The following is an 18,322-nucleotide window of genomic DNA, read 5'->3' as shown; positions in this document are numbered from 1 at the left end:
ACTGAAGTTAGGAGGAAGCTTCCTGTTGGCACAGGCAGACAGACTTTCACTGCCTAGTTCCTTGTCTGTAGACACGAAGTCTCATATGCATGGGTCAAGATGTACTCCAGAGAAAGAGTGTATGTGACATTTTACACATTATTGGGAAGATGCCCTCTGAAATACAGCACACAATCTAGGCCACTTTAAAAAACAACTCAGACTACATTATATTCAAAACAGGGCTACCAGGACCATTAAGGAGAACTTAGAGATTATTTTAAGAATGAAGACTGAAGGAGAGTAACTGCTTTCCTTGTTTAGTTTAGCAAAAGAGATGCTGCAAGAGAATGAAAAACAAGGAAGATATGTAACATAAAGAAACTAGGTGTAAAAACAAAATACAAGTAGAATGTGGCTGGAGATCTGATGAAGCTTTCTTGCAGCTAAAAGAATCCTGAAACAGTTTTCCAATAAGAGCAATGGGGGGAAAATCTTTATGTCTCAAAGGGGAGAGTTTGATAAGTTTATGAAGGAGATTATAGAACAAACCCCATAGAGTGTTTAATTCATATTCTGCAAACATGTTACTGAAGCCATTGTAAAAGCAGTCCAGTTGCTATCACACAAGACAGATCTGAGTGCAGTGAAAATGATCTAGCACGAAGATGGCAGAAATTGTGGACTAAAAAGAGTAGGTAACTGAATTCTGGCTAACACCAAAATATTGGCGGTGTTATTCCACTTAGTTTTCACATATGGAACAACACAAGCTAACCACAGCTCACTATTTGTGGGTCCTGTAATCTGTCTAAGAAATATTCATGTCTTTGCATGCAAAATAAAGTAGCTTTTACACGGCATGTCTGGTATGATGGGAATGAAGAACAAAAACCTGTCACAGTTCCACCAAGACTGCATCAGTGCAGGTTCATAGCTCCTAGTACAAGAGCTGTCACCTCCAGGAGCAAAAGTAAATAGCCAGAACTTATAACTTTCCTGTCTACTTTCCAATATTGACCTGTGACGTTTGATTAGTTCAGAGCAAGCTGGTTCAAATGAGGGTGGGATCCTGGGAAAGTCGGTGAATTCTGCGTCCACAGAGGGGGCTACAATCCCTCCACACAGCATCTGCTGATGCATGAGACAACCAAATATTTCACCATGAGAGGAAGGCAACGAGCGAGGAGGCCAATGGAAATGTGGGAATCATAAGAAACATAAGGGAATAGAGTTATTAAGACAAGAGAGAAAGACTGTGTGGCCTGTGCTGAGTCTCAGCCAAAGAAGACAAGCTCTGTCCCTCACGGTTCAGTACTACAGACCTATCAGAACAAAACAGCTATTCCATAAACCACGTGTACAGGAACATAAGTAATAAGCAACACATTTTCATTTGAACTTGTTTAGAACCTTGTCCTATGGCAAAGTCAATAAAATTTTTCAATCAAGACCTGCTTCAAATGAAAAGTCACTGGAATCATACCAAAACCAATGGAGAATTGGGTGTTAATGTGTTAATAATGCCACTACCTTAAAGCAAGATGGAATATGTATGCATAAGCAAAATTTGGTTGTTAAATTTGGGAAACTGATGGGCTGATACTCTGGTCATTGGACAGATTTTTTTTATATCCTCAGTTGGGATTATTATATCATTTTGCAGAAAAGATCCTAGAACTGGGACCCAGATTTTGATTACTCTCCAAAGAGTGTAAATATTGAATATTAATCTTGCAAGCATCTTGCAAATATGTTTAACATTTTTGCATTACAAAAAAAGATAGAAGTGTTACTTAAACTCTAGCTCTATCTTTTTGAAGGTATGATAGAGGTCTGACAAAGTGGGAGGGTAAGCTGCTTCCCTGAACTGAATTAATTTCTTATTGTGATAAAATTTGCTTTATTCTCTCTCCAGCATCTTTCTAGTCATTGTTACCCTCTTAACCTTTAATGGAATTTCTGGTATTCCTTAATGTTTTCCATAGTGTTACAGATCTGTAAAATAGTTGTAATAAAGGCAGAATTACATTACCCAGCAATTTTTTTGGTCTTTAAAATGTTACCTAAAAAATCAATAGCTTCCTAGAGTCATAAATAAAATATTACTTAATAGTAACTATGCTTTAAATAATTTTTAAAAGAAAAAATCACTAGCAATAAAATTTCATATACATGTTGCTGGGTGTACTAGAGTGGCTAGTATACATACAATTTTTCAAAAAATAAAGATTTCATACTGTATCATATGACTTTATATATGTCCACCCAAAATGTTTTTAAAAACACAGCATAATTTGTGTTTTCCTCTACAGTTGTATTAAGTTAATAGCTTTGTGCAAAAAAATTTTCTCAGAATAAACGTATTTAAAACATGCTTTTGTGTATATAGTAACCAATATTGTCCATCTGGCAAAGATACACTTTAATTGAAGTTACACAGAAAATAGCCAAAGTACTTACCAGATGTCTCAATAACGCTAAGATAAAAATATATGCTTGAAACAAGATGTCTGGGAACACATGAGCAATATAAATTTGCCCCAAAAGTTCATCTGTTAACCATTGTATTGGCATCATCGTTTCTTTCCTCCAAGTTCAATCTAACAGAAAGTTATAAACTTTGACTTTTCATCTTCCAGAAATACCAGCTTTCTTTTTAGAAGGGAAATAAAAAGAGAGAAAAAAGAAATAGCAAGACAGACATGAGAACATAGTTGACTAAAAATGAAGCTATATCTTCAACACTTAACTGAAAAACTGGGGCTAAATAACTTCATTTTAATAGCTTTATTTTTACTTGCAAAAATGCACACTGGATAAATACAATATTCCAGTAGCACAAGTACATTTTTTCTTAGTACAAAATCTCCCTTGTCTATTCTCTACACACTTTTATGACATTACAACTAGAAGCTTTCAAAAAACTTGATTACAAATACAAAAAGAAGCTACTGGAACCTAGACAATGCCTCTTTTCCTTTTGTACTTTCTCAAATCTCAGAATCATTGGCCTGAATTTAGTCTTCCTCTAAATCTCACTAGTCATTTAGGCAGTCGAGAAGGGACAACTTGAGGCTTGTTTAGCTGAGGAAAACTGCTAGAATAGTAAAGGTTGGAGGGTGGGCCAAAGGAAGCAATGACTTTTCCTTTGGGGTCGTAGCCAAATAAGGTTAGTGGAAATTTGAGATAGGTTGGATTCTCTTTAGGTCAAAGCATGGGTACAAATTCCACTTTGGATGTTAAAAATTGTACTGGCATATGACATCTCACATTGAATTGCTTCATTATACAGGTTCTTACAAGGACATTATTGTTCAGCCCTGTTCTCTCACTGACTTCTTCTAATGTAGAATACAGCTGATGTCTTAAAAAAGTTACCCTGATGTCCTTGGAACAGCAGTAAATTTAAAGGAATATTGTAAATAATAAAATAATTCAACGATTTAATTAAAGCCCTCACATGTTTTACATTTAAGCTTGATTCTCATGTTTGCAGAAAACTCAGCTCTCACATAGATGTCGAAGAACTAGGTAGAAAGCATCCCACAAAGAGAGGACAAGTATGATATTAAAGGAGCCAGGAGCTCTTGATGTGCAAGAGTTTGAGAGAACTGAGTCTGTTTAACCTGGAGACAAGAAAGATAAGGTGATTTATGTTCTATCTTCCACCATCCCAATTTTATACAGAAGAGTCAGACTTTCTCAGAGGCCGACAACAGAAGTATGAGAGTCAACACACAAAGGTTGCTAAAGGAGGATTTGGACTGGATATAAGGCACATTTCTTCACAGTAGAGTTAAGGACTGGAGGAGGAGCACAGAGAGGCTGCAGTCTCCATTCTTTAAGATTTCAGAACTCAACCAGACAAGGCATATGAACATCCTGATGTAACCATGAAGTCAGCTCTGCTTTGATCAGAGATTCTTCCCAACTGAAAATCTTTTTATGATTTTATAATTATATTGAATATAATGGGGTTTAAACCAATTTAATAAATTTGAGTAAAGAAAAGTGATTTGAAGTTTATGAATGACTCAAATTAGTAGGAGAAATCAAATGGGCTAGGATTTTAACTAAATACATGCTGGAATCTAAAAAACACAGTCAGATTTACTTTACATCACAATACAAAGAAAACAAGTTACTAATAATCTTCTAAATATTATCCATCTATTCTTCACTGCTACTTTGCCATTAAATAGGACTTTAGTTTTTCTGGTTTTATTAAATAATTTTGAGATAAGTGACATATGTCACTTGCATCTAAAATGCCAGTGCAAACAAGAAGATGACATTACCAGAACTCCTTTAGGATTCTGTTACAAGGTCACATCCTGTCACTTTATACAAATATTATTCCTCTGTAAAGGAATTGGAATGTGAATGATTAATTGCAGACTAAGGACCAGAATCATATGCAGCCTTTTTAGAAAGAAACAACAAAAAGAAAGAAAGGAAAATCAAGACATTCTGTATAATAACTGCTTTTAGACACATTTGGTGCAACTATGGAAACTTCAGAGTTCTGAAGGAAAAGACTAAGAAACATTTGCTCTTAACACAATAGTTGCTCTGATAGATTTAGAACTTTAGAATGATGTGCTTAATAATTAGGTTTTAATTAAAAAGGTTGAATGTCTCCACTGAAACTGATGTATTGAAGTATTTTGCTTAGGAATGTTACTAAAATCCTGCTCTACAAATCAAAATAAAGGATAATAAAAGAAAATCAGATCAGCATTAGACAGATAACACACTTTGATAGGCTAGCATCTATAACTGCAAGACAGCTGGAGTAAAATGTTTTGCACAATGAGGAGTTGTATCCATTTCAAACTTCAATCTCTTAAAAAGATAGAGCATTGAGCAGAGTGCTCTTTGGAGCACAAAAAAACTCTGGGCAGCACTTCAAACCTACTAAATAAGTAGTTATTAGTGGCTTCTTTAATGGCTTCTTGTGTTAATTTATTAAGCTGTTAGTTGTTTTGCAAGTTGCTAGGCATTTTCAGTAAAACAAAATATGTAAACCAGAGGCAATTATGAGGCTAAAATATAACTTAAACATTTTATTAATTCTGACAATATAAAATAATTGCAACCTTTTTTTTTAAGTAACATTTGATACACAGGTCAAAATTAGCTTAACATTTACGAGCCTTATCCTGCACTTCTTAATCAAGGACAGTTTTTATTATGCTATCAACAGGAAACTTTCCTCCTAGTAAAAATCAGAGGATTAATATGCCAAATAAGTTTAAGATTCTAATCTCAGTCAGTGGGGGAGAAATAAAATGTTTTACAGCTGCCACTGTCCCTAGTTATACTTTTAAGGGAGGAAGCATGGGGTTTTTACCTTCACTGCCCTTTTGGGTGTCTCAGCCAAAACAGGAGGAAGTATTCCTTTGTAGAAGCCAAGAAATCTATTGAAGAAAAAAAAGAAATTATTTTTGTATGGATAAAAGTATATAAATACCATACTGTCAATTTTATTTTCACTTTTGAGTAAAGCAATTAAACTTTCAGCATTTCCAGGCATACAGACAAATAATGATACTCTCTGCTTACTTGCTAAACAGCTAATGTGCTACCAATTATATAAGGTGCTGGTGAGATGATATAAAGAAATCAGCAATAAATACGTAAAAAATGAATCAATTTTATTCTGAAATACAAGAAATTGTATTTAAAAGGTGAGGAACATTTTTGACAATGAAAAAGAAGTATTATTTTACTGTTTTAATTTGCTTAGCACAGCAATGCTTATATTAAAAACTTAAGTCACAAAATCACAAAATGCAGATTTGGAAAAAACCGCGACTTCAGCAAGCCTCATACAAAACCACTTCTTGCTCACCTTCAGATGCTAGCTGAGACGTATTTTGAAGTTTAATTTTGAACATGACTCAAAATGTATTAAGTTTTTTTCTTTTAGCAACTTAGTTTTAACCTGAGTTAACCTATTCAGAGATTGCATGTATTTCATCCTGGGAAAAAACATTTGGGTAGTATCTTGTCACTGTACATGTGTATATATATATATATATCTATATCTCTATATCTCTATGTCTATCTATCTACAATCTGCTACATGCCAGCACACAGGGCATTTGCAGGCAGCCTGAGCTCTGCTTACAAGGTCAGTGTGGATGCATAATTCTGGGTCTTGGGAATGCTTTGAATGACAAGCAGTCTTCAAAATGTGGGGTAGAAATAGACAATACTCCTTGCCTTCTAGTTCTGCACACTAACCTGGATAGTGCATGGTGAGTGCTCAGAAAGGGATTTAATGGAATCACCAAGAAGAATCATAGAATGATCACCACCTCCAGGGATGGTGACTCCACCACCTTTCTGGGCAAACTATTCCAATGTCTGACCAACTTAACAGTGAAAAAAACACCGTTTTTCAATATCTAATTTGCATTGTTCCTGTCTTAGCTTAAGGTCATAAGTTACCTTGTTAGGCAACAAGAATATACCCTATAATCTGTCCATCTTCAGAATGTATACACATTTATTCAGGACTATAAGAGGATTCTGTCTACACAAAAAAAGAGAAAATTACTTAAAGCAAAGCATTTGTGCTTTTAAAAATGTTGAAAGGTGGTGATGTCGGAATGTGATGATTCACCTTTCTAAAGCAGCCTTGTATTTGGAATATTTTTGTAAGAGACACGACATCAATAGATTCTCCTACAGTTGATCTCTACATGTCAAAAGAAAACAATAAAATTAATATTCCCCATGTGAATTAAAAATACTACAAATGTTATACCATTTTCCCCATCCTTCTTCAAACGCTTCTCTAGAGTTCTCTGCTTGGGCTTCTCCAATATAAATAAAGTAATTTAGGCCTTGTAAGATGCTCTGGGTTGGGCATAACCTTACTCTGAAGAAAGCAATGTATGAACTCTAGTCCACAACAAAAGGACACTTTGAGCATTTGACATGGGATGGTTTAATGACAAAATACTGAAAGGTAGAAGATTAAGGAATTCAGTTGTCATCAGATGTTTAAATTTCCCCACAGTCTTACTTTCAAAGATAAATATACAAATACATATTTATGTATCTATTAATGTAGATATTAATATAGATATGGACATAACAATAGAAATATACTGGATCCATAGAAGCATGCAATCATAGAAACATAGAACGGTTTAGTTGGAAGGGACCTTAAAAATAATTTTGTTCCAACCTTCCTGCCATAAGCAGGGAATCTTCCACTAGATCAGGTTACTCTGAGGCCCATCAAGCTTAGTCTTCGTCTTTATTCTTAGTCCCGGGCCCATTTTAGTCTTTAATGGTTCATACATATTCAGAGCATATTGCTGATTCAGCAAGCAATTGAAATGTCAAATAACTTCAAGAAAGTGATTAATACATTTTAATGTGAGTTCAAACTGAAACTGAGGTCCAAGTAGGATCAGCTACAAGAACACAGATCCCTGTAAACACTTTCTTCCTTCCAGCTCAGTCTAAACCCCTGCCAGAATATCTACAACAGACATCCTGCTTGCAATTTCTACTATTCCACATTATTGGAATTGGAAAATTAATGTCCTCCACTGCTTTACTCACTGGTGTTGCTCTCACTACAAAAAGTGAGATTTGGTCCAGATTTTTTCATTAGTAAGAGATGCCTAAGCAGAGAAACATACAGTGTAGAGCAGCAAATCAGTTTTAAAAACTTGCAGCAGCATTACCCAGCCTTACACAGCACAACAGGTTCCTTTTCCAGGTTACCTTTTTGTATATTCAAAATGCATGCAGCTATTTGATTTACAAGCCTTGTAGCATTTCCACAGTCTCTGAGGATCTCAGAGAAAACTTTTCAGAGAGAATGTAGAAAGGATATACTAGGAATCTGAGCAGTACATTTGTCATCTTAGCAATCTTGTAAGACAGACAGAAGCTTCTAAACAGCAATCCAGCATTAAACCACAAGTGAATGTTGAAATACTAGTGATTCAGGTCACCATTAGACCAGGCAGTGGATTATTTGAAAGTTCTAAAGAAATGGGAACTAAAAACATGAAAAGCAATTATCCATTGCTTCTGAACCACAGAAAAATTGGTGATGAAAGGGACCTCGAGATCATGTGACCCAAGAGCATGCGACCTTTGCTCAAGAAGGGCGACCTAGAGCCAGCTGTCCAGGACCATGTCCAGACAGCTTCCAAGTATCCCCAAAGAATGACTACACTTTAAGGAAGGAGATACCACAACTTCTCTGGGCAGCCTGTGCCAGTGCTTAGTTACCCCCACAGTAAAAATGTATTTCCTGATGTTCATATGGATCCCCTTGTGCTTCACTTTGTGTCCATTGCCTCTGGTCCTGTCACTGAGCACCACTGAGACCCTTCCTTTTGGTATTCATGCACATTGATCAGATTCCCCTCTGAGCCTTCTCTCCTCCAGGCAGTTCTGTCTCTCTCAGAGACAAATGACAGGTGCTCCAGTCCTTTAGTCATTTTAGTGGTCCTTCAACTGAACTCTTTGTGTACTGGGGAGCCCAGAATGACCCAGCACTCCACCTGTGGTCTAACCAGTGCTGAGTAGAGGGGAAGGAAGTAAACACCTTCCTTGACCTGCTGGCTGCTAAAGCAGCCCAGGATATCAGTAGTCTGGTTGCAGGCCACATAGGTAGCTCATGCTCGGCTTGGTGTCCATGAGGGACTTACAGGTCCTATACTGTAAATCTGCTTTTCAGCTGATTGGCCCTGAATATAACAGTAGTGTGTGGGATTATTCTTCCTCATGCACAGGACTTCACACTTCCCCTTGTTGAACTTCCTGAGGTTCCTGTCAGACCATTTCTCCAGCATGTCAAAGTCCACCTGACTGGCAGTACAACCCTTTGGGATACCAGCCACTCTCCTGCATTTGTATCATCAGTAAACTTGCTAAGGGTACACCCTGCCCCATCATTCAGAACATTAATGAAGACGTTGAACAGAGTTGGACCTAGTACTGACCACTGGGGTACACTGCTAGTTACTGGCCTCCAGCTGGACTTTGTCCCACTGACCACCACCCTCTGGGTCTGGCCATTCAGCCAGTTTTCAACCCATCTCAGTAAATACCTACAGAAGCTTTTGACATCTTGTACCAAGCTCAACTCCAGGTAGGCTTTGACTTCCCTAACCAAGTCTCTGCATGCTCAGGCTGTCTCCATACTCCTCTCTTGTTACTTGTCCCTGCTTCCACCTTCTGTATGCTTTCTTTTTTATGTTTGAGTTTTGTCAGAAGCTCTTATAAAAAGCTCAACAACACAGGCCTCTTGAGATCTTTGCCTGACTTTCTGCATGCTGGCATGGACTTGAGTGGAGGTGATCCTTGAATATTATGCAGGTTTCCTGGACCCCTCTTCCCTCCAGAGCCCATTGTCATGGGACTTTTCCAAGCAGACCTCTGAATAAGTGACAGTCTGTTCTGCTGAATTCTAGGGCTGTGAACTTGCTTTTTGTCCTGCTCCCCCTTCTCAGGATCTGAACTCCACCACCTCATGGTCACAACAACCAAGGCTCACTGTGACCATCAGCCCAGTGAGGTCTTCTTCATTCGTGTGTTAGAGCTCCAATGGAACACTTCTCATTGACTCTCACTTGTATTAAGTTACCATTAATTGCTTATGCCCTGCAGTGTTGTGCCTCCAGAAAATGTGAAGTTCCCATTAAGGACCAGGATCTGAAAACATCAGGCTGCTCCTGGCTGTCTCTGCAGGGCCCCATCTGCTTATTGTTCCAGGTCAGGCAGCCCATAGTAGATGCCTACCAGCAAATCATCACTATCAGTCTTGCTCTTTAATCCTTACCCATAAACTCATTCAGCCTCAGGCAGTGCTCCATGCACTGCAGTTGTCTTCCTGGCCAGCCCTTCCTAATCATTCTGTATCCCTCCACAGCAGCACTCAGTGCACTCCCTGCATCCCTGGGATCCTGACGTGATCCTACCCCTGCAGCTGCACACGGATCTCCGGTTCCTCATGTTTATGTCCCATGCTGTGTGCCCTGGTGTGCAGCTCTTCAGAGAAACTTCCTCACTCACATGCAAATGCTTGAGGTGACCCCAGCTGAGCCCTGTTTATTCACGTTGTGTTCCTCGTGTTCACAGCACCCCAGGTGTTTGCTTGGCAGCCTCTCCACTGCTCCCTCAGAGCTGCAGTGACTCCCCTCTCCCTCAGGGCTCCTGGTTTAAAGTCCTCTTTTAAAAGACTTTACCAGGAGCAGCCACACTGCAGCAGATACATGTGCAAAGGTACCACTCTGCACCTGATGTCAGGCTGATCTGCTTATTGTAATGGTGACACTGAAAACTTTTTGCTGGAGGAACCTCTTCTATGAACCAGGAGAATCTGCAGAGCTGAGGAACTATATTCATGGCTCTATGAATCCCTAAAATGTGAAGGGCTCTGTATGTAGCTTTCACTCCTTTATTGCTTCTTCCTCTTTGGAAGCAAATCTCTTCATGGAAAACAGACAAGAAGGAGTTAAGGTCTATTCCTATGGAACACATTAAGTTTAGAAATCTAAAAACACATGAAACTTTGAGGATATACATCCATATATGCAATATGTAATTCAGTAAACATGGTAAGAGCTAGCTCAGTATTTAATTATGAGCTGTGGTTTAGGGTTTTTTTCCCTTCCTGATTTGAAATAGAAACAGAAAAAAGGTTAGTAAGCACAGCCAGTAAGATGAAAGGAATAAATGAAAGGAGGAAGTAGAAGACAATGCCATCCCATCCCTGCCTATTGTCAACTGACTAATTTTTTGCATAAAGTCTAGTTGCTTTTAGAACCTCCTGTGCCTGAGGTGGAGGACAAGCAGCTGCCCACAACTTTTACAAATAACATTTTACAAATTGTACCCATTAAAGAGAGTTATTTCAGTCTTTGCAGAATGAACCATTTACTTAATTAAAAAAAATAGCTAGATAGTAACAAAAACTTGACTGACTTTGCAAGTCAAAAAGTACATACACACACAATGATCTTACACTTCTGCTTTGCTTGGCCAATTGAGTTAGCCTATTTGCTCACAGATTATGAAATTTTTTTAAAGTCATCTAAGGAACAGTGATGACATTTCACATTTGAGAGATATTATCACGTGGACTCAAGCCTTCCTTCAAAAAACTGGTGTTCACAAAAATTATGAAACAGCAGCAACCAGCAATCATTGCAGGGTCTGATAGAAGAAAGAGGAGATGACATCATATCCCTAGCTAGAGACACTGGAAAGAACAAATAAATTTCTAACAGAAACACAGCTACATCTTATTTTGTTTCAGCATTAAGGGTCTAAATGAACATCACCATTCAATTGTATTCTGGGCAAGAGCCCAAACTCATCTTTGCAGCAGTTGATTTTGAAACATTACAGTCAATCACATCTTCTCAATTTGTTCTTGCAGGCTTTCCCTATCCTTCTGGTTTCCATTTCTTGTTTGGAAGCCTTGAGTCATTCACCCTGGCAAGACGACCAGCCTAAATCAGTTATTTTCTCTGAATTATACTGGAATTGCGATCTTGCTTAGCTTGTTGTTTTCTTCCTCTGCCTTTCACATAATTTTCCCTTTAAGGATCTAATAAAGCTGATTGAAGGCATAAGCACAATATTCCTTTTCTTTTGGTGCTGTCAAACCCAAGACATTTACCCACATTGTTTTATAATTGAAACAAAAAACCTCTTAGGTCCAATTCTGCTTTCATTACCTTTGCATTATCCCAAGTATAAATAAAAGACCTGGCTTTCGTGACCACATCAGTTACATGAAACAAATGCACAACTTTCAGATTTTATGAAATATTTTATTTAAACAAAGGGAAGGAATTGTGTAGACATGATTGGTTAAAAAGGTGGATGTTGTTCAAAAAGTGGAAGAAAATATGTCTAAATATAATTAAGTTTGCTTAAAATTTAATTTATATAGGAAAAAGGTACCTTTCATTTTCATGATATGTAGCATGCGAATTTATTACTAATAGAAAATAAATAATTGGACACATGGCAATATTACTTTAAATTAACTATAACATAACTTTGTGTTGACCTAGCTGGATATTTAAAAGATTTTAAATTCCCAGAAGTTGTAGAAAAACAAGCAAGTGCTTAGCGAAGGCAGACACAAATTAGTACCTACCACTGAGAATAAGGGACTTATATTTAGGCATTTATTTTGAGAGCTGCAAGCCACTAACCAGTTCACACATGTAGTCCACCCTCAATCCAAGCATTTACAACTATTTCCCCAGCTGAGGAAGGCTGGGAATGCTGAGTGTCATTCTGGGACAACTGGCACAGAGTTCAGCATACTTGAAAAGATATTAAAGGTTGGACACATTCATAGAAAATCAGGCTTGGACACTCTTGCTCTCCAAAAAGAATTTTTTTTTTCTTGTGAAGTATGTTATGTATATTATCCTACTGCAACTGTTAAATACACATCTCTACAGGAACCCCATATAAACCTATCAATGACACAATTAGCTAAGCTGGCTTCTGAATTTCTATTATGCAACTATATTTCTTTATTTATTCTGTGTCTGCAATAAAATATCTGCCATTTTAGACACTGGCACTAAATACTAAGTCCTTATTTTCATAGCATTTTTCACTTTTTTTTTAACAAAGCTTTCATTGCAATACCTGGGAATTAGGGAAAAACACAAATATTTTTTGCAGCGAGCAAACCGGAATTATACGTAACCCTGTGCCTGTAGTAACGCTCTTACATTACATGCTAAAAGAAGACCAAGCCTCCAGCTATAGGAATACTAGAAGCAGACCAATTAATGAAAGAAATCTGTCAAATAAGTTAGGACAACTCACTGTATGAAAAGTGCCTGGTTAAAAAGGAAGAGGCTGTTGGTGAAAGCTATTAAGATACTTCAGGAAAGCACTAACAGTGGAGAAGCTGGCTCAGAAGCAATCAGACTGGCCAAGAAATGGATTAATAATCAGCATCAATCCCCCTCACTTATTCAAAATGACAGTCATCACTGTATTTACTGCATGTGGGTCAGATTATGAAGTTATTATGATCCATCATCCATATGACTGTTATTCTTACTGAGAAATGAGTCTTTCTTCCATGAGTTTTAATCACCTCTCAATCTCTTGGTCAAAACCCTTGCTAATTTTTTGGCTTTCTAAACTGCACTCTGAATTTATATGAGTTACAGGACACACTTGAATATAAATCTCTCAAGAAACTGAAAGATGAAACTTTTTCCTTCCTTGCTTGCATCTGTGGCAGTAAAAAAGTGAGAATTAAAAAAGGAATATTTGTTTAAATTTCTTTCTGTTCAAATGATGGTCTTTTATACATTTTTTACTATATACATATTTCTCACATGCTTTCTGTGTTTTGCTATACCCAAGCAAAGAAAAAATAATTTAGGAAGGTGAAGTGTTGTAACACAAAACATAGCTTCGACAGTTTCCCATGAGTGGAGAAGGACATCTTGTTCTGGATTTTTGTCCCCAAGGATGATTATAAATTAGTTATTTACGTGGTACATTGTTACTGTGTACTGCCTGTCTAATAGATTAACGTGTACTAAATTATATTGGATGTTAAAAAATGTAGATCAGCTCACACCTCTGCTCCTTACTCTGTAACTGCTGAGGGCTGTGGAGCTGGGCTGGCAATGCTTCCAGGGAGTAATGGGGCTGCCTGGGAGTGTGGGGGGAGCTGGCAGGCAGCGAGGCAGGACCTTGCCAGCTGCAGCCCCTCTGCTGCTGCCCTGCTGCAGCCCCTCTGCTGCTGCCCTGCTGCCAGCCCAGCAGAGCGTTCTGGGCTCCCGCCACCGCTGCCTCTGCCTTCCAAGCACCCTCCTCTGCTCTGGCCCCAGCACCAATGAACGAAATACCACTTTGGCCCATGCTTCTGAGAAGCCTTAAGCTGGTCTGTTTGATGTGTTTCCTGTTGAAATCAGTGCAAATGGCAGCGTTATTATCACTGGCAGCTGGTTCAGGCTCTTAAAAATTACCTGCATGTAATCACTAGCCAGGCTGTAGAATGGGTCTGCATGTCTCATTTCTTACAACTGACAGCATTTCTTCCCCCAAAGACTTTCCCTTTAGCTGCCCCTTTGTTTGCAAGAGGAACAAGCTACAGACATGCCAAAACAGCTTTGCCTAGAGCTTCTGAAACAGAAAAATTCTTCATTGCATTTTGGATTGTCAGAATGTTTCATTTGTTCAGAAGGAGTTTTAGTTGTTCAAACACTAGAAGAGAATTTATGGGTTTTTTTTCCCTTTTGCCAACAGTACTGCCGTGACTGGTATGGCAGGAAGCAGTCACTGTTTTAAAGTAGCTCCACACCTATGTCTATTGAAGCTAAAGAATGCAAGAAAATTATTTTTAATTTTGATACCAGCGCAAAAAAATAGATGTTTTAGGAGATGTGCTTAGAAACCTCTGACAAAAAAAAAAAAATCACAGAGAGGATAATTAGATGTGTTTTCTGGAAAAGAGTGACAGCATTTCTCTGTGTCAAAATGATGCTGTGATTCATTAAATGAAAAGTCATGAGATGAGCAAAATTTCTGTGCTTACCCTGGGAATGTGTTCTACTTAAATTGGTTGTGACTTCATAAAAATACAACATTAAGTTGTTTTAATTCCAGCAGAAAAAAATGTGGCTCAGGAAGGAAATTTTTGATTGCAAGTTAATGTTAGCCTTCATTGGAATAAGTTATACTTTTCAATATCCACATGCATAATCCCTAGGGAGTTATATGACTCCATGTATTCTTTCCCATCTGCTAGTTAAATATGAGATTCAAGAGGCTTTCAGTGTCATTATACAGATTAGTGACTCTCCCAGAGGAATCTAGGTTCATGATACAGTGAATAACTCACAATGAGATTCTGAAGACCAACATTTAGAGATCATTTTGTGTTTGTATGAGTTTTGCACCTGCAATTATTTGTGCTTGTAATTTAGGTTACTTAGATGTTTTTAACTTACAGATGCAATCAGTGATGTAGATACTTAAACTTAACTGAACTGCAGGCAACCATAACTGCAGGTGCAAAATTTTGTCTGCAATTATTTGAACTCATAAACATATCCATCTCCTGAAGTCTGAAGTAAAACTAGGCCAGTGGTGTTTTTATACAGTATATTTAACAAGCTAAAATCATGCATAGTTTTCCCAATTTCCAAAAAAGCTCACGACTACTCTTTTTAGTAATAAAACAAATAGGGTATCATTAAATATATGCAAACATGAATTAAACAATTTGGTTTCATCATCTAACATCTTGACCTTTGGGGTGTTTTTCTTACTCCCTTTACAGTACCTGTAGCAGGAAAATAAGGAGAGATCCCTGATTTTGTAACAGCAATACTGTTGATAGTAGTACCAGTAGAGAGCAAAAGTGCTATATGCACTGAGATCAAAGTGTGCAGAATTTGTAGCACAATTCAAGGCAGCGAACAGCACCATGAACATGTACACATGCTGGCACTTGAATTTCCACCTGGCAAGCAGTTGTGGCATCTAGACATACCATGGGAGTGAAAGGCACACAGATGTGTGAGGAAGCTTGTATGGATGGCAACTGCCTGCCTAAAGACAAATACCTGTGTTTGCAATCATATATGGATGCTCTTATATGAAAGTCATCAGAAAAGTTCTGAGTACTCGGGAGCAAGAAAATAAATCCTTGAAAAGCACAAATTTCCTACAGTTACAGCTGGTGTCCCTAGATACAAAGGCAGTGTCACAGATATTTTCCTTCACCTTTGCAGGGCAGTGTGATACAGTGTGGGCACAGGTGTGAAACCCAGCTCCAGCCCCTTGTTCCAGACAGGCTCATCCCAGCCCAGGTTACACTGCTTAAGAAAACTCTGTCATATGAAGATTTGCATTACACACTGACAGTCATGGATGCAGGAGCAATGCCCAAAAGGATCTCTCTTACTCCTCATGCACGTAAAACATCCTAAAAATACCATATGGGTTAATACATGTTCCTCAGTGTTACTCTCATCTAAGAACAAAAGGAGTTAACAGTTAATACAAACTTAATTTATTTTTTCTTTAATCACAATACATTCCAAACATGAAAGGTCCCTTTTCACTCAAGATGCAGCAATATTTTCAAATAGATTCTGCCTTCAGCACTATGATAGTCCCACACTATGATGACATTTTACTTGTCCTTCTTGCACATATTACAACATAAAGCACTGTGATGTCATGTGATTACCTTGGAAGGTGACTAACCTTGACTCTGAGTTTCTCTAAGAGAAAATGGACCAGGAAGGTCAGGTTAAATAATTGAGAAATTAAGAAGATTTACCAAAGATTTACCAAAGGATTCTAAACAAGTTTTGACTGTTAAACTATTAGAAACAGATTTTTCAAGGATTTGCACTAGGGATATACCTTTATGATGAAAATCCTGCTACAAGATTGTGATGCAGAATTATGTAAATAATTTTCGAGACCAAATCAACAAGCTAGGCAGATGTGCAAAGAATAGTGTAGAAGTTGCTCTCCTAAATATTATTAATTGCTAGTTATTAACTGCTAATTATCCTAATTGTTATTGCATTTTATAATTCAGTGATCCACTCTTGTTTTATGCAGTCGTGTCTTACCTGCCAACAGTGTCCTCATCTGCATGGACATCTGTAAAGAAATCTGACAGGTTTTTCCTTAAAAAGTGATGGAGTCTGTTTCTTGGTGATGTGGCAGTTTGTACTGGATTATTTATTTTTTAAAAAAGCTTGCAATGTGTTCTTTGAGCAGCAGACCTGCCTCAGCAGGTTTAACCTGAACATCTCTTTTGAAATGTTTTCTTTTTCTCAATATACTCTTCTGATCCAGCACTCTTCACAACTTGAATTCTTCTGCAGAAAAGAAATTTTGCCACTTGGGCACTGAATAAACAAAACAAAGGAACCCTCCCTCCTAAGTTACTTTTAAAAGCATAAATGGTATTTTAGTTTGAAAAAATGAACAAATAGTTTCATATAGCAATTCAAGTAAATACAACATGTGCTATTTTACCGTCTACAGCATGATTTTTTTTTTGTTTCAAAACTTTCTGCATTTTATGACTTAAAATAAAAGTACTTTTATAACGATCAACTTGTCAAAAAGAAAGTAATTTTGGATCAAATTTGCTTTTCTACTAGATCTCTAATTTTCTCTGAGTTTCCTCTTCACCATCATCAGAGAACATTACAAAGGCGATGTAAACAACACCAGACACGACTCAGTTATTGCCTGGTATTCTACAGAGTTGGTGTAGAGACCTCACCTATGGACAGTACAGCCAGCAAGGACATAAGAACACATCTATGTTTCCTTAACTGGGGTGACAGGCTGGTTCCTTGCAAACCGCTGTGGGACACAGTAAATTGTCTCTGCTGCAAGCAGTTTTGCGGGATGAGTGTGGGCAGAGAGCTCCAAGTGTAATGTTTTGGGCTGTAATTGCAGCAGGTCTTGAAGGAACGCATGGTAAAGTGGTTTGGAGCGTTGGGCATCCACAGCAATGCTCCAAAAAAAAGCATCCAACTTGATCAGCATTGATACACAACACAAAAGGTTCTTTTATGGATTGTTTTGCTATAAGGTAAAAATTTTAAAAAGTCCATGATCGTCACTGAGCTTTTAATAAAATGTGTGTCTATAGTTCAAGAAAAGGTACAAATCCATTATTTTGTACTGAAACTATGTAAAACTGGCAACACAGCAAAAGCCCCTGAAAAACTCAGCAGTGTTGTTAACAGCCTTGAGCTCTCCTTTTGGGTTACAAAGTTCATACAAGGGTATCACCTGAGGCCAGCTGAAGATCATCTAAAAAGCTGCATAAATAAAAAATTGGAGAACTCTTAAATTGCTAAGCGCTAATATCTCTGAAAGCTGTAGTTTATCTTAACTTCTATTCTGTCATGGTGTACTGGTTGGTTTATAATGAGTTTTTCCTCCAGGGAAGAACATACTTTTTAGTAAATAAATTTTTACCCTTTCTCATGTGATAGGGAGTAACAGAGCTATGGAGAATCCTCCAGTGAATCACCTCTTACTGAAGTCAGACTAACTCTCTTTATTTTAATAGCATTTGTACCACATCTTTTGCTAAGACATTTTAAGAGAGACTTTGGAGCACATAATTACCCCATTTCTTTCATAGACTATACATTCCTTAATTTTTTCTCTAAGCACCCAAGACCTTTTTGTACCTTTAGTTCTCCCTTTTTTTATCTATGAAGGCTATAACCCCAGTTCCAAGTTAAAAATCTTGTTACCATTTGTTTTCCAGAGACTGAACTGAGCAGGGTATTGCTGTATTCAGGCTTTAAGC

At 37.7% G+C, this 18,322-nt stretch overlaps 1 protein-coding gene across 6 annotated transcripts in view; it reads right to left on the bottom strand.

Annotated features, from left to right (window-relative positions):
* Nucleotides 1-18,322, bottom strand: part of SLC25A21 (solute carrier family 25 member 21) — a 237,453-nt gene that overhangs the window by 17,924 nt on the left and 201,207 nt on the right. For all 6 annotated transcript variants that reach the window (XM_064423927.1, XM_064423925.1, XM_064423922.1 and 3 more), the window contains one exon: nt 5,336-5,402. In XM_064423927.1, coding sequence (XP_064279997.1) covers nt 5,336-5,402 — 67 coding nt within the window. The remainder of the gene's footprint in view (nt 1-5,335; nt 5,403-18,322) is intronic.

Source organism: Passer domesticus, chromosome 6 (assembly GCF_036417665.1).
Source record: "Passer domesticus isolate bPasDom1 chromosome 6, bPasDom1.hap1, whole genome shotgun sequence".
NCBI lineage: Eukaryota > Metazoa > Chordata > Aves > Passeriformes > Passeridae > Passer > Passer domesticus.
Note: the sequence above shows the minus strand (reverse complement) of the source record. Positions and strands in the feature narration are given on the sequence as shown.